At 23.5% G+C, this 13,634-nt stretch overlaps 1 protein-coding gene across 1 annotated transcript in view; it reads left to right on the forward strand.

Annotated features, from left to right (window-relative positions):
- LOC117174071 (phosphatidylinositol 4,5-bisphosphate 3-kinase catalytic subunit delta isoform) overlaps positions 1-13,634 on the forward strand; it is a 91,635-nt gene that overhangs the window by 52,914 nt on the left and 25,087 nt on the right. Inside the window, exons 5-6 of the mRNA XM_033362734.1 lie at positions 1,953-2,243; positions 10,165-10,443. Of these exons, the coding sequence (XP_033218625.1) occupies positions 1,953-2,243; positions 10,165-10,443 (570 nt within the window). The remainder of the gene's footprint in view (positions 1-1,952; positions 2,244-10,164; positions 10,444-13,634) is intronic.

Genomic DNA, 13,634 nt, shown 5'->3' on the forward strand with positions numbered 1-13,634 from the left:
TGAAGGATTAAAAAAACTTGAAAAGCGATTGACCAAGTGTATAGAGCTCCAAGGAGATTATGTTGAAAAATAAAAAAAATTGTTTTTATACTTCATTCTAAGAACTTATTGAACTACCCTCGTAGTATGAAAGACATTTTTTTTGGGTTGAAATAAATTAATAAATTTGAAAATTTTAAGTTATTATATCAAATGCTGTTTTATTCGTTTTATAATATATTCAATGTTAAATGTATCACATGATTAAAATGCTGGTATTTGAATAATAATGATTGAAAATGAAAAATTAGTCAAAGAAAGATCAGAGAATTTTGAAAATATTCTCTGTTTTGACATTTTATGTTAAGAAATTAATTTTAAATAAAAAAAGGTATTTTCCCTTAACAGTTAAATTTGAAACTATACATAAGCCTTCAATCAAGAAAATAAATTAATCACAATGTATTTCAACTTTTACTTAAGTAGTTGAATTTTCAATTAAAAAAGATTAATTTTCAACTTAAAATATAAATCTTTTTTAAAAAAAGTGATTTATTAACAAAATGATTCAACCAAATTTTTTTCACAAATTAGTTTAATACTCAAGCACAGGAGAATGATTTTTGACCAAAAAGTTGCATTTTCATTTAAAAAAAATGAAATTTCTTCTATAATAGATAAAGTTTTAAATCCAAAACATAAATTTTCAAAAAAAATTGAATTTTTAATCCAAAAAGATGAATATTTAGACCAAAAAGGACGATCAAAAAATATATTTTCAACAAAAAGGAAATTTTCGAGGAAATAGTGAAATTTTCAAGTTTCAACCAAAAAGTATGACTTTTTGACGAAAAAATTTAATTTCCAACCAAACAGCTGCATTTTTATCCAAGAAAGAAGTAATTTCTGATAAAGCAGGTGAATTTTTAAATAAAAAGGACAAGCTTTCAAAAAATCTATTTCGATTGAAAGTTAGTTCTTTTTATCAAAAACAAAACAAAAAGAGTATTATATTTCTTTTTTAGAATTAATCTGAATTCAACTATTTTCTTAAAAAGTAATATTTTTTTGGTCGAATATTGATACTTTTTGGATTGAAAATTCTCTTTTACTTTAAAAATCGTTTTTTTGGATGAAAAATCCAACTATTTGCTAAAAATATATCACCTTTTGGCTAAAAATTCATCTCTTGGTTGAAAATTTAACTGTTTTGTTAAAAAGCCATCATCTTTGGTTACAAATTCATCCTTTTTGATTGAAAGCTAATTATTTTTATTTGAAAAAAAATTATATTTTTATTTTATAATTAATATAAATTCAACTATTTTCTTAAAAAGTAATCTTTAATTATCAAAATTTCAACTGATTTATTAAACACTTGTATTTTTGGATAGAAAATGAATCCTTTTGTTGTAAAAATCCTCATTTGTTAGAAAAGTCACATTTATTAGTTGAAAATTCGTCTTCCTTGCTTCAAAATTAATCTGGCTTGTAAAATATTCATCTTTTCAAATTAAAAATTTAAGATTGTGTTTGAAAATGCAACTCTGCCTGGTTAAAGTTTAATCTTTTTTTGTTTCAAAATTCGATCATTTGGTTCGAGATTCGTCGATTTGGAAAGTGTAATAAAAACTGTGTTTGGTGTGCAAGTTAAAATTTTGAATAAAATTGTACTTTTTCAACTGAAAAAAGGTGACAAAAGATGAGATACTCCAAAATAGGAGAAAAAGGTTAAAAATTCCTAAAATAGGTGACAAAAGGTGACAAAATTGGAAAATTGGTGACAAAAGGTGAATAGGTGATACTCTGTGATGACTGTAAATGGGTACTAACCATATAATTTGTATTGAAAAATTTATTAGAAGACATGTAATAGAACTTTTATGCGTACTTCGTTGCATTTAAACCAAAACTTTACTTGGGTCTCTTTTGAATAAATTCTCTAACTATTTTTGATTTCTTTTGTCATTCAGTTATGGAAAGGACAAATCCGTTCTCTATCCCTCGCCCGAAAAAATGGTGGACTTGGCCGCGACGCTTCAAGAATCGTCTGAAGAGAGGATTGAGGAAGAACCTAATGAGGAGGCTGACGAAAAAACGCTTCAGCAATTGGATCAGCTGAGAGCGTTAGCGGACAGAGATCCTTTACACGAGCTTCATGAACAGGAGAGAAAGACTATGTGGGTTTTAAGACATCACTGTTTGCGGAAGATACCGACTCTTCTAGCCAAACTTCTTCATTGTGTTGAGTGGAATGACCACAGGTAAAATTCAAATAAAATACAATAGAATATAAAAAATAACAATGACAGGCCTCACAGATCTGCCCTTATATCCTCTATCGTACCCTATATTCAATGAAGGTCCCTAAAGTACCCTATTTTTTTAATTTGGTCCCTATGGCACGCTGGTTATCGGCAATGTAAATTTCATTTTCCGGATTTCCCAAAATAAAATTGAGCAGTTCTCCCTTTTGGTTCCACTTTAGTCCATGGAGTTTATTACACTCAGATCAGAAGATTACAAAAATTCTTTGATAAAAATGAAAATTTTTGGTCTCTTCAAGTTGTAAATTCAAGTAAATTTATAGATTTACTTCTTTTTTAAACTTATACTTCGATGTTAAAAAGTCAAACTGAATTTTTTTTGTATACAAATTGAACTATTTTCTTTTTAATTTGTCTGTTTCATTTAAAAACTCATCTAGTTTATTTTTTATGTTCAAATTACATTATACTAACTAAAATTTTATTCGTCTTTTTTGGTAGAAAAATAATCTTGGTTGAAAATTAATTTTCTTAGTTCAAAATTAATTTGTTCCGAGAAAAATGTAACTAGTTTGTAGAAAATTCATTGCATTTTGGTTGAAACTTAATCTTCTTAGATAAAAATTTAATGTTGTAGTTAAAAATTTATTTGGTGGCAAATATAATATTTTTAGTTGAAAAGTCGTTTTTCTGAATAATTTATTTTTAAACTTAAAACTTAATTATGTTATTTATGTTTGCACTTGGTAGAAAATTATTCTTCTTGGTGGAAGCTCCACATAAATATTTATATTCAACTAGTTGGAGAAAAATTTAACTATTTTCTTGAATTGAAAATTTACATTTTTATTGAAAATTCTTTTTTCCGTGTAAAAAATTGAAATATTTTGTATAATCCCCGTCATTAGTCCTAAAAGTATTTAAAAAAAAAAATAAGCAGATTTCCAAAATTTTAAGAATTTCAAAAATAATTCAAAAGTTGAAAAGATTTCAAATAATTAAAAAATAAAATAATACTCGAAAAATTTACTCAGATTTCTATATTAGGTCTATATTAGGTTAAAAGATATTTAGAAGCTTTGAAGAGATAAAAAATGATTTAAAATTTGGAATGATTCCAAAAATTGTTTAACCAAATATATATTTTTGAAAATCTTTAAATTAGATATTGACGGTCTTAAAAGATTTTTTAAGATCTTCGGATAATAACAAAATATACTTAAAATTCCTGTAAAAAATATTAACTATTTTTCTTTTAAAAAATAATTTTAAAAATATTTAACAAGATTTAAAAACAATTTTTGATGTATAAATAACAACTGAACCATTAGTATTCTTTAACTTCTAGTTTAAAAAGTGTTAATTACAAAAAATTGTAATCCATCAAGTTTTAATGCTTTTCACTGAAATTGCTTAAAATGATATAATTCAACAAAAAATTCAATTAGTTGATTCGTTTTCCAAATTAGAGCATTGAAAATTATAGCGTGGATTTTTTTTAACCTTCGATCTGTAAAATTTATGAAAGTTCGACTTTTTTATTTTGTAGTTTACCGATATTTATTTTAAAATTGGAAAATAAAAAAATATTCTTGGATTTTTGTCAATTAATTTATTTTAAAAGATTTAAAAAGATTTCCAAAATTGTCAGAAACAATTTCATAATAATTTAAAAAATTATAACAAATTTAAAAAGAGTCCATAAAATTTTAAACAAATTTTAAGTTGTTGAAGATTTTGAAATCAAATTTTGAAACTTTTTAAGCATTTTGAAAGGCTGCAAAAAAAGATGAAATAAGTTTGACTAAAATTCATATTTAAAAAAAACGTTTATATTATTATACTTTACCGATTATTATCAAACATATATTATTTTTCGTAAGATTTGCAATAATTGAAAAATTAAGGGAGATACAACACTGAAAATACGTAAAATTAAAATATTTTGTTACAAACACTATTTACAATAATGGTTATTTTTAACTTTTCAATTATTTTTGTTGTTAAACGTCATTCTTATATTAATTTGTACATTAAATCAGGCTAATTGTACAATATTTTGAAATTAAAATTCATAAGGTTAATATATTTTAAAATGAAAACGTTAAAAAAATAAATAATATGTAAAATATTTCAAATTAAAAGCATTGATAGTATAATAATTTTTAATTTATAGAAGATGTTCCCAGACGAATGATTGCAGATTGATGCATCAAAAATTTCAATCAGATCGTACTTTTAAAACGTTCAAAATGGTAAAATTTTCGAAGTTTTCAATGTTCAGATTAAAGGTTTTCAAAATAGAATAAATTTAAATTCTAAGCTTTCCAGATTAGAGTAATATATAGACATTTTATGAAGAATCATTGTAAATACAAACGGATTAGAAGTGCTAAAAATAATATATCTTTGATAATAATCGGTAAAATATCATAATACATATATTTTTTATATGAATTTTAGTCAAATTTATTTCTCCTTTTGAGTCTTTCAAAGTGCTTAAAAAGTTTCCAAATTTGATTTCAAAATCTGCAAAAACCTAAATTATGTGTAAAATTGTATGGAATCTTTTTAAATTTGTTATCATTTTTTAAATTCTTTTGAAGCTTCTAAACAATTTTTTATATCATTCGAGTTTTCTCTAAAACTTTTAATGAATATTACAAAATAAAAATAATGCGTTAAAATCTTCTGGATTATTTTCTGACAATTTTGGAAATCTTTTTAAATTTTTTCATATATATCCTTAAGATTAATTGAAAAAAAAGAATAATGTTTAATTTTCCCATTTTAAATTAATAATAAAAATAACAAAATTAAAATAATGCGTTAAAATCTTCAGGATTATTTTCTGACAATTTTGGAAATCTTTTTAAATCTTTTCATATATATCCTTAAAATTAATTGACAAAAAACAAAGAATAATGTTTAATTTTCCAATTTTAAAATTAATATCGGTAAACTACAAAATAAAAAATTCTAACTTTCATAAATTGTACACATCGAAGGTTTTAAAAAAATCCACTCTATAATTTTCAATTCTCTAATTTGAATAATGAATCAACTAATTAAATTTTTTTAGCTATGCAATTCTAATCAATTTCAATGAAAAGCCTTAAAATTTGATAGATTACAATTATTTTTTTAATTAACACTTCTTAAACTAGAAGTTAAATCCTTTTTATTTTAAATGGTCAAAAATTAAGAATTCTTCAATTTTTATTTATACATCAAAATTTGATTTGATATCTTGTTAAATGTTCTTTTTAATTATTTTTTTAAAGAAAAATCGTTAATATTTTTTACAGGAATCTTATGTATATTTTGTTATTATCTGAAGATCTTAAAAAATCATTTAAAACCGTCAAAATCTTATTTAAATTAAATTTTTTGTAAAATAATATTTTTTCTTTTTTTATACTTCCAAAGTTGTTTTTATTTTAAACTCTTTTTAAGTATTTTGTAGAAAATGAGTTTTAAAATAAAAATGTAATGAAAAATTTCCCCAGAAATCTTAAGATAATTTTTTTATTATCTTCAAACTTTAAAAATCTTTAATCCTGAATCAATCCTGCAAAATAAAAGATAATCCCTTAAAAGTTTCTAATTTTTGTTTAAAATTTTCGAAATCTTCCGAAATCTTCTTAAATATTCTCTTACAATTAATTTTCTAAGATAAAAATTAAAAATTTTATTTTTAATTATTTGGAATCTTTTCAACTTTTTAATTATTTTTTGAATTCTTTCAAAACTTCTAAATACCGTTTAAAATGATTCGACTTTTTCGTACCATCTTTAATAAAACCTGCAAAATTTTTTAATGTCCGAAAATCTTCCAGATTATATTTTCTGTACAATTCTGGAAATCTTTTTAAATATTTTAAAAAAATACTTTTAGGACTAATGACGGTGTTTACACAAAATATTGAAATTTTTTACTCGGAAATAAGAATTTTCAATACAAATGTTCAGAAAAACGACTTTTCAACTAAAAATATTTAAATCTGCAACCAAATTAATTTTTAACTACAAAATTGAATTTGTATCTAAAAAGATTAAGTTTCAACCAAAGCGCAACGAATTTTCTACAAACTTGTTACATTTTTCTCGGAACAAATTAATTTTGAACTAAGAAAATTAATTTTCAACCAAAAAATATCAACTGTCTACTAAAAGAAATGAGTTTTCGAACTGAAAAGAAGAATATTACACAAATAAAGTTGAATATTTAACCCAGAAAAATGCAATTTCTACGAAACTAGATGACTTTTTAAACTAAAAAGAAAAATTCAAAAGAAAATAGTTTAATTTTTATACAAAAAAAAATCAGTTTGACTTTTTAACATCAAGGTATAAGTTTTAAAAAGAAGTAAATAATTGCATTTACAACCTAAAGAGACCAAAAATTTTCATTTTTATCAAAGATTTTTTGTAATCCAAAATTACGTATCCAGAATCCTCAATATTAACTAAATTGAGTTTAAACTCCACTTTTTTACTCTCAATTAGCCATAGAGTACGAACAAATTATCACTTTTCAAATGTCAGGCCCACAAATCTAATTTATAGCGTCCCCAAAAAAAACCCATAAATCAAAAAATGGGTTTTGCGAGATTTAGACGCTAATTCTAATTTTTTGGCGGGTTTTTTACTATAAATTGTTTTTATACAATCTCAAACAATTTATTATTGTTTTCAGACATTTTTTCATATAATACAGTTAAAAAGTCGCGATTTTTTCCACAAAAAATTCAATTCAATTAAATTGAGTTAAATAATCAATTATAGTCAATAGAATGAATTGTTTAAACAATTTATTATTGTTATTCCATTTAAATAATGTTATAAATATCCTGTTTTTTCTTAATTTTCTGGTTTTTTGTCTAATTTTTTAATTGGGATGAAGTAATAATTAGTTCAAGTTAACATAAATAATTGTTCCAACAATTTATTATTATTGTAAATAATAGTCTCTTAGCTTAATGTTAGAATGTTGCGGGTTTTTCTGAAACTTTTAGGTATTTGTCTATTTTTCATTAGAAGTGACTTAATAATTAATTAGATTGAGTAAAAATAATTGTTTAAACAAATTATTGATGGTCATCACTATCTTTATTTATGTCAATTGTTGTTTTTAGTGAATTATTTTCGCTCTTTTCCCAATGTTAAAAAAAAATTAATTTTAACAAAAAAGCTATCTTACACAAGAGACAAAAGGAAAGAATGGAATAACTGGGAGTATTTTAATTAATTGTAAAAGTTATATTTTTAATTACAACAAGAAGCTTCTTGCAAAGCGTAAAACGAAATTTTGGAATTGAACATATTTTGATTTCAGCTCCACCCTATCCAGCGAAATATATTTCCGAGAAAGAAAGAGATTTTTAAAAATAAGTTTCATTCTAATGTTTATTTATTATTTTGTTGAAATTTAAACATCTCAGAAAAACTGCAATTTTCTAGCACTTATCTAAGAGAATAGAGTTATAAATTAATTATTAATGTAATTAATTATTAAAAATAATTTTATAACAATGTAATTAATTATTATATTATTAAGCTATTGCTTTGCAATAAGCTTCTTGTTGTAATCAAAAATAAAACTTTTGCAGGTCATTTAAATACTTCCAATTATTACATTCTTTCTTTTTGCCTCTTGTATAAGATAGCTTTAGAAAAAACCGTAAATTTCTTGCACTTATCTAAGAGAAGATATATTTTTTTAAATATTAAATTGTCAAAAAACTTTTTTATTAATTTAATTATTTATTACCTTACAAAGTGCAAAAAACGACAGAAATGTAAAAATTTCAGAAAAAACCCGCAACTGTCAGGCATTGATATAAATGAAGATAGTGCTAAACATTATTAATTTGTTTAAACAATCATTTTTTATGAATCTAATGAATTATTAAGTCACTTCTAATGAAAAATAGTCAAATAGTTAAAAATTTAAGAAAAACCCGCAACATTCTACCATGAAGCTAAGAGAATATTATTAGCAATAATAATAAATTATTTAAACAATTATTTTTGTTAACTTTAATTAATAATTACTAAACTCTAATTTGAAGTGGACAAAAAGCCAGAAATGTCAGAAAAACTGCAATCTTTCTATCATTATTCCAATGGAATATTATTATTAATAATGAAAAAATGTTCAAACAATTAATTTTCTTGACTATAGTTAATTATTTAACTCATTTTAATTTAAGATTGGACTAAAAGTGAATTTTTTTTAAACTGCAATTTCTAGAATTATTCTGGGAAAATATCATTAACAATAATACTAAATCGTTTAAACAATACCAGAAACAATTTCAATTTTTTTTAATCGAAAAAAGCGTATAATTAGCACCAAAATATCGCAAAACTCATTTTTTCACTTATGGGGTTTTTTTGGGGCGCTATAAAACAGACTTACGGGGTGATATTTCTAAAGTAATATTTTATTCGTATTCTATGGCTAATTGTGAACAGAAGTGTTGGGTTTCAACTTTATTTAGATAATATTGCAGATCAAGAATAAAATTGAGAAAAACGTATTTTTTTCTTATGGGAAATGCTAACGTTTGTCCAAACAAAAAAGTGAATTTATTTCTCACATTTAAAGAGTTTAAAAATTATTTTCTGGAATTCACCCTGAATTTTCATTGTTTATCCTCAATTCATTTAATTTCTTCGGAATTCTGTTTAATTTTTTTTAGTTCAATTGATAAAATGATCCAAGGATTTGAAATATTATAAGATATTTTAAAAGATTACCAGAAATTTTTACTTAATTACAATAGTTTGAAGGGATTTTAAAAACCTTGAAGAAATTTGATAAATTTTTTACAATTCATTTTAAATTCGCCCTGGACTTGTATTAATTTATCCTCAGTTCTTTTATATTCTTTGAATTTCACACAATCCTACTCAATTCAATGGATTTAAAGAAAAGTATTGGTTTAATTCATCTTGAATTCTTTAAAATTCACCAGTAATTCTTAGGCATTGCATCAAATTATTTTGAATTCTCATTAATTTTTCTAAATTCAATTCAATGCATTTTTTCATAATTTTTAATTGTTTTCAGTGCAATTGTTTGCTTTTTAAATTCAGCTTAAATTTTGTCTGAATTTCATCGAATTCTTCTCATTTTCCTTAAATTCCTTAAATTCCTTTTTTTGTTGAAAATTAAGAGGATTTCAAAGATCTGAAGAGAGTTGAAATTGTTTTTTGGAATTCACCCGGCAGTCTTATTAATTTACCCTGAATTCTTTTAAATTCTTTGGAATTTTCTTAATTTTTTTTTATTCACTTAAATTCTTCTAGATTTACTCAATGCTACTTAATTCAATGGAGATTTTTGAAGTTTTTATAGTTTTTTTTTATTTATCCTGAGCTATTTCAAATTTACCGAATCCAGTCAAGTTTTTACATATTTTGAAATTGTTTGTAATTCATTTGTACTTTTTTAATTCACCTTGAATTTTTATTAATTACATCCAATTCTTCTCGTTTAAGTTAACCATCAAACGGCACACTGGTGCGAATTCGCACCCGAAGTTTTTTCATTTTGTTGGCATTTACGGAAACACAGCTGTAGCGAGTTGTTTATTATATATTCAATATATTTAATAATTAATATTAACATTGCAAACAAACCAATTCGCACCAGTGTGCTGTTTATATATGCTGCGTTGGAGTTTACCGTTTGAGGTTAAATTCGTCTACATTCATTACAATTTTACGGAAATTAATCGAACTTATTTGAACTTGAATTGTTTTTAAGTTTTATGGATTTATTCTGAATTTGTTATATTTTGAGTGCGAAAAAAGTACCATTTGGTCTCTATATTTTATCCAATAGGGAATTGTGAGGCCTGCAATGATTTTGAAAATAGTTTCTAATTTTTGGATTATCATTTATCAGAGAAGTTGCAGAAGCCACTGCACTGATACAGAAATGGCCAAAACTATCAGCAGAGAGTGCCCTCGAGTTGTTAGATTACGCCTACGCAGATCAAAACGTTCGAAGCTTTGCCGTTGGATGTTTGGCCGATGTTGGTGATGAGGATCTTCTTCTCTTTTTACTTCAACTCGTGCAGGCCTTGAAACACGAGAATTATTTGTCCTGTGAATTGACCGAGTTCCTTCTCAGAAGGGCACTCAATAACCAAAAGATTGGGCACTATCTCTTCTGGCATCTACGGTAAATTTTATTTAATCAAGTAATACTTTTCGGCTTTGATTTTCGACAGGAAAACCTGGAATTGCCAGAGAATTTTTAGATACCTGGAAACAACTGGAAATGTTCGGGATTCTTATTTTTTCATACAGGGAATTTTTTCGATGCCGTGATTAATTTTTTTTAATTGCAAAATGACATTGAATACCAATGATTCATTACTTGCAAAAATAGCTTTATATTATTGTGTCTAATTATTTTTGGTTGAAAATACATTTTTTGGGGGTTTGAAATTGACTTTTTAACGGAAAATTTAACTATTTTATTTTTGGTGGAAAATTCATGTGTTTTGTTGAAAATTCGTACTCTTTGGAAGAAAGTTCATTTTACTGGCCGAACACTTATTTGGTTCAAAATTTAATAATTTGTTTTAAATTCTTACTCCCTCTTGCCTGAAAAAACTTTCTTTGTTGAAAATTTAACTGTTTTTATTTGAAAATTACAATCTTTTTTTCTTGAAATATTAACTACCAAATTTTTCGTTCAGAATTCAGCTTTTTTGTAATAAAAATTAAATTACTTCATTTTAAGTTAAACAGTTTTGTTAAAGATTAATTTTTTTGGCTTAATATTAATATCTAAATCGAAAATTCATCCCGTTGGTTGAAAAATCGTCTATTTTGTTAAAAATTCTTTTTTTTTTGGATAAGAGTTAATTTTTTATTAATAATTTAACTGTTCCAGTTTTAATTTCAAATGTTTTCTTGAATTTTTTTTGTGGATTTTTTAAAACTGAAAATGTAATTATTCCATTTAAATATTCAATAATTTTATTTATGATTTCATCTCTTTGGTTCAACATTAATTTTGTTAACGCAAATTTAACTATTCAGTTTTTAGTTAAGTTTTTTTGTCGAAAATGTCTCTTGTTTGGTAGAATTAATCCTCTTGGTTGAATCTCATTTTTCTTCCTTTTTGGTATAAAATTCAATTATTCTAATGAAGGATTCATCATTTTTTGTATGACAATTTATCTTTTTTAGTTGAAAATTCCTGTATTTTGTTAAAAATTCTTTTTTGGTAGAAATTATCTTCTTGTTTGAAAATGAATCTTTTCGGATGCAAATTCAAGTATTCCGGTTAATTATTCATGATTTTAATTAAAAATTTAAATAATGCGTGGAAAATTCATGTATTTTTTGAAAATTTGTTTTTTTGTTGTTGTTATAAAATTAATCATTTTGTTTAAAAATCTATTTATTGTACTTAAAGATTCATTATTTTAGTTGAAAATCGGTCACTTTGTTTAGTATTTTTTGGATAATAGAAAATTAATTTTTTTAACTGGAAATAGATTACTTCCATTTACAGCTGAAAAGTAATATTTTCTAGTTAAAAATTCGACTTTATGGTTGAAAATTTGTCTCTTTTAGTTGAAAATTCTACGTTTTGGTTGAAAGTGAAAGTCTTTTGTTTAAAATTCATCTAATCTATTTGAAGATTCACAATTTTAGTTAAAAATTTATCACTGTAGTTGTATTTTTTTATATAAAATTAATTTTTTTAACTGAAAATTTAACTGCTCCATTTTTTGTTTATAACTTATCTTTTCTAGTTAAAACTTCAACTGTCTGGTTGAAATTTAATCTTTTTTGTTGAAAACTTAAATAATTAATTGAGAATTTAGATATTCTATTAAAAAATCGTCTTTTTTGGTATAAATTCAATCTTTTTAGAGGAAAACGCAACTATTTGGTTAAAAAATAATCTTTCTTGTTTTAAACGCAACATTTTTACTTTAAAAGTTCCTTTAAATTTCCTATTTGAATCTTTTAAAATGTGATTTAATAAAACCCACATTAATTTTACCTAAATATGCACTGAATTTGAAGTATAAGATAAAATAAAAGGCTGTTTAAATCATTCAAACACATGATCATTCGCGACAAATTCAAGAAATATTTAATTTATCATTGATTTTCAAGTTATGAATTTTTTTGCACTTTAGATGAAATGAAAGAATATTAAGCAGCGTGATGGAAAATTTGAAAATGATCCATTTTTATTTGGCTGTTTCAAAATTATAATTTAAGAATAGTTCAATTTTAAACAAAGTCTGGAATTGTATTATCTTTAAAGCTTCAAGTTTGAATTAATTAGTATTGAAATTCTTAAATTTCTTCAATTTTATATGATATTTAAAAATGCCAGGACAATTTTACTTTTAAATCTTTCAAAATTCAAATTTTCATATTGAAAAACTCGATAGTCAGTTTTAAAATGTATAAGTTTAGATTTAAATATTGTAAATTATTTGGTTTCAATTTTAAACGCACAATTTTCTTTGTTTAAAATTGGTCGAAACCGTAGATTATCGAGTTAAAAGACTTGATAGTTGCACAATTTTTAGTTTAAAGAATTTGTAATACATTTTTTTTTAAATAAATACCTCCAGAATAAATTATAAATAATGAAAAATTAAGATATTAATTTCTCAAATTCAAGCATTAGAAATGAGGCCATTTCAGAACCTGTAATTAAAAATTGAATTATATTTTTTACTCAAGTTTAAATTGCGAAATTTCAATAGCAATGTTGTTTTGCATGATTTTTATTAATTTTACTTTTTAAATTGTATTATTTGATTGACAAATTTCATGAATAGATACTAATTCTAAATAAAATGTTGAAAAATAAACGATTTGAAATTGACAGTTTTAAATAGTGTTGGTTAAATTATTTATTTATTGAATAAAAATGTATGAAAATTACACTATCTGAAATTCATTACTCTGTAATTGAATAATTTTTTAAATTTTGAATGGTTACGATTTTAGAGTTTTGAATTTTTATATTCAGCGCTAAATTTTGAAATTTACCCTTTCACAATTTTTAGGTTTTGCAATTACCATTCAATTGATTAAATTCTGAAAAGTACAATGACTAATTTGGAAATTTTAAATTCATAACGATTTAAATTTACTTGAAATAATTGAAATTTTAATTATTCTTGGTGACTAAACATTTTTTCACTTTTAAATGACATTCGGATCCGTGTAATTTCAACTTTCCGCAGTGGATTTTTTTTTTCATTTTTAATGTTTGCTATTTAAAGTCACTTTTTATTTTTAAAGTTTTTTAGAATAATTCAATTTTTTTTTTAATATGAAAAAAATATCTTTCATATTAAAGTGGAGTAATATTAAATAGTCAAT

This window comes from Belonocnema kinseyi, chromosome 6 (genome assembly GCF_010883055.1).
Source record: "Belonocnema kinseyi isolate 2016_QV_RU_SX_M_011 chromosome 6, B_treatae_v1, whole genome shotgun sequence".
NCBI classification, from domain to species: Eukaryota; Metazoa; Arthropoda; class Insecta; order Hymenoptera; family Cynipidae; genus Belonocnema; species Belonocnema kinseyi.